Consider the following 3,071-nt stretch of genomic DNA (forward strand, 5'->3'; position numbering starts at 1 on the left):
ATAGTTTAGAGAACCTCTCCACTCAATCCTTGGCAACCCCGGCATCGCCAACGTCACGGTCTTAGCGTGACAATTCAGAACAACATGACATGGAGACAACCAATCCATACCCAAAATCACGTCGAAATCAACCATACTAAGCAATAAGAGATCAACTCTAGTATTCAATCCCCCAATAGTCACTACACATGACCGATATACATGGTCCACAATAATAGTATCGCCCACTAGCGCAGATACATGAACAGATGAAACTAAGGAGTCACGGGGCATATCTAGATAATGAGAAAAATACGATGATACATACAAATAAGTGGAACTAGGGTCAAATAATACAGAGGCATCCCTGTGGCATACTAAGACAATACCTATGATCACTGCATCTGAAGAAACAACATCTGGCCTGGCTGGAATAGCATAGAATCATGCTTGACCTCCACCTGATCGGCCTCCCCCTCTAGAGCGACCTCTAGCTGCCTGGGTCCCAACCCGAGCTGGCTAAGCGGATGGTGAAGTAACTAGGGAGGAAGTCACAACCTAACTCCTCTACTACACTGGACCTCCCGGACGACGAGGACACTGCCTCCACATATGCCCAAACTCCCAGCACTCGAAGCAACTCCCCGATGCTGGTGGTGGGGACTGAAGGGATCCCCGAGCACCGGGATAACTGCTAGAAGGACCTGGCATAGATGAACCCTGAACCGATGGAGCACGAGACGAACTCTGAGTTGGAAGGGCACTGAGAGATGACTGACCCTGATGAGCATTGTATGAACCATGGGTGGATGATGCACCATGGTGAGATGGACGAGTCGTCTGAGCGTGCCTATAAGGACGACCCTTGCCGTGGTAGAACTGACCCCCAGAAGGAACCGCTGAAACCACCCTATCCACGAGGCCTCTTGTCCTCCCACTCACCACGCTCTTGACTACGGACCATCTCTATCTACCGAGCAATATCAACCACCTTGTCGAAAGTAGCACCAGATACCTTCTCTGTGCAGCTGATATGTGAGGCCATCAATGAACCTCCTAATCCTCTCCATATCAGTGGGAACCAACCAAACTGCGTGACGAGCCAACTCAGAAAACCTCATCTTGTACTGCGTCATAGACATGCCCTCCTTATGTAGTTGCTCAAACTGTCTGCGTAGCTCCTCCCTGCGAGACTGCAACACGAACTTCTCCAAGAAGAGAATAGTGAACTCCTGCCATGTAAGTGGTGCTGCATCGATTGGCATGCGCCTCTCATAAGCCTCCCACCATATAAAGGCAACCCCACTGAATTGAAAAGTAGTGAACGAGACACCACTGGTCTCCAGAATACCAGCCGTGCGAAGAATCCACTGGCGCTTATCCAAGAAGCCTTGAGCATCCTCTGACTCATCCACGCTAAATGATGGAACCTGAAGTCTCCCAAATCTCTCTAATCTCATCTGCTCGTCATCAGTCATAGCAGGGACCACCTGGGCCTGAGCAGCTACAATAGGCTGGGTTAGTAGTACCCCGGTGTCTAAAGACCCTGTATCACTTGCTTTAGAGTACATGCAGAGGGAGTCTAAGTACCTCCCCTGGCCTGAGAAGTGGCAGTTGCGGCCGAAACAGAGACCGCCTAAGCAAGGCTAGTGCATATCGTCAAAATCTGAGCCAAAGCCTCCTAAAGGCCTGGAATCACAATGGGCACAGCTGGTGCCTGAGCTAGCCCCACTGGCTCAACCGTATCCGGTACCTGCTCTTGAGCTGGAGCGACTGGTGGATCTACAGGTGCTGCTCTAGCTGATGTACGAGCTGCACCTCTGCCCCTACCGCGACCTCGGCCTCTCATGGCCCTAGCTGGTGGTATTGGTGGCTGTCTGTCCTGACCGGTAGCACATGTACTCACCATATATGAGAGAACAAAATACAGAAGTTTAGTTATCGAAATCAATAAATCCGCACGACAAGAATACAAGAATACAAGAATATGAAGTTTCCTAAGGGTTCGGTAGCCTCTTGAAGATAAGTACAGATGTCTCCGTACCGATACGCAAGACTCTACTAAATTTGCTCATGACTCGTGAGACCTATGTGACCTAGGCTCTGATATCAACTTGTCTCGACCCAAAACTCAGCATGTCGTGATGTCGCCTAACGTGATACTAGGCAAGCCGACACTTCAAAATAGTTCAACATTTTAAATGAAAAATAAGGATAACACAGGTTTTAATCAACAAAACTCTAAAATGGATTGAAAGTCAAAACCAATATAGAAATTCCCATCATCGGGGTGTCACATAAAGCGGAAAGATAGGGAAGGAGAGACAAGGTCTGCGAAATGCCAGGCAGCTAACTTGAAATCCCCAAACGATCAACTGTGAAAAGGAATCAACACCCACCGTGTCCGAAAACACCTGGATCTGCACACGAAGTGCAGGGTGTAGCGTGAGTACAACCAACTCAGTAAGTAACAAGACTAAATGAAGGACTGAAAGTAGTGATGAGCTTCACAGTTATAGTTCAATTACAGTAATTTTCAACATAGGAAGGTAGGCATGCTTTCAAGTTCGACAATTTAGGCCACAACAGTTAATCCATGTCAAGTACAGATGAAACAGAATATAATATCTCTCAGAAATTGCAAGACGGTGATATATGACAAATGAAGTGCAACAGAAATGAAAGTCAAATGCATCTTCTTAGAGCAACAGTCACTCAATCCTCCCATTCACTCCAACCTCATCATCACTCATTCCTCACAGTCACTCATTCCTCTCAATAACTCAGCACTCGGCACTCAGCAGGTACATGTGCTCACTAGGGATAAGTACAGACTCCGAAGGTGCTCCTTCAGCCCAAGTACTATAACAAGCCAATCATGGCATAAATCAATGAAACATGTTGCAGCGTACAACCCAATCCCATAAATATCCTCACAATCAAGCCCTCGGCCTCACTCAGTCATCAACTTCTCCAGTCTCTCGGGCTCTCAGAAATCATGATAATCAGCCCAAATAATAATGATATAATACATCAATAATGAACAATAGAGACTGAGTTGTAATATGCAAGTAAAGTTGTGACTGAGTACA

The 3,071-nt window shown here is 47.0% G+C and overlaps 1 protein-coding gene across 1 annotated transcript; it reads right to left on the bottom strand.

Annotated features, from left to right (window-relative positions):
- Nucleotides 1–962: 962 nt before the first annotated feature.
- LOC138902090 (uncharacterized) lies at nucleotides 963–1,550 on the bottom strand. Its single transcript, XM_070189900.1, has one exon. The coding sequence runs from the start codon at nucleotides 1,548–1,550 to the stop codon at nucleotides 963–965; it is 588 nt and encodes a 195-aa protein (XP_070046001.1).
- Between the last annotated feature and the right edge of the window lie 1,521 nt (nucleotides 1,551–3,071).

The sequence above is a fragment of the Nicotiana tomentosiformis genome, chromosome 11 (assembly GCF_000390325.3).
Source record: "Nicotiana tomentosiformis chromosome 11, ASM39032v3, whole genome shotgun sequence".
Taxonomy (NCBI): domain Eukaryota; kingdom Viridiplantae; phylum Streptophyta; class Magnoliopsida; order Solanales; family Solanaceae; genus Nicotiana; species Nicotiana tomentosiformis.

Bases quoted from the DNA above. Each gene is read 5' to 3' on its own strand.
- LOC138902090 (XM_070189900.1), bottom strand. From the start codon at position 1,550: ATGTACTCTAAAGCAAGTGATACAGGGTCTTTAGACACCGGGGTACTA.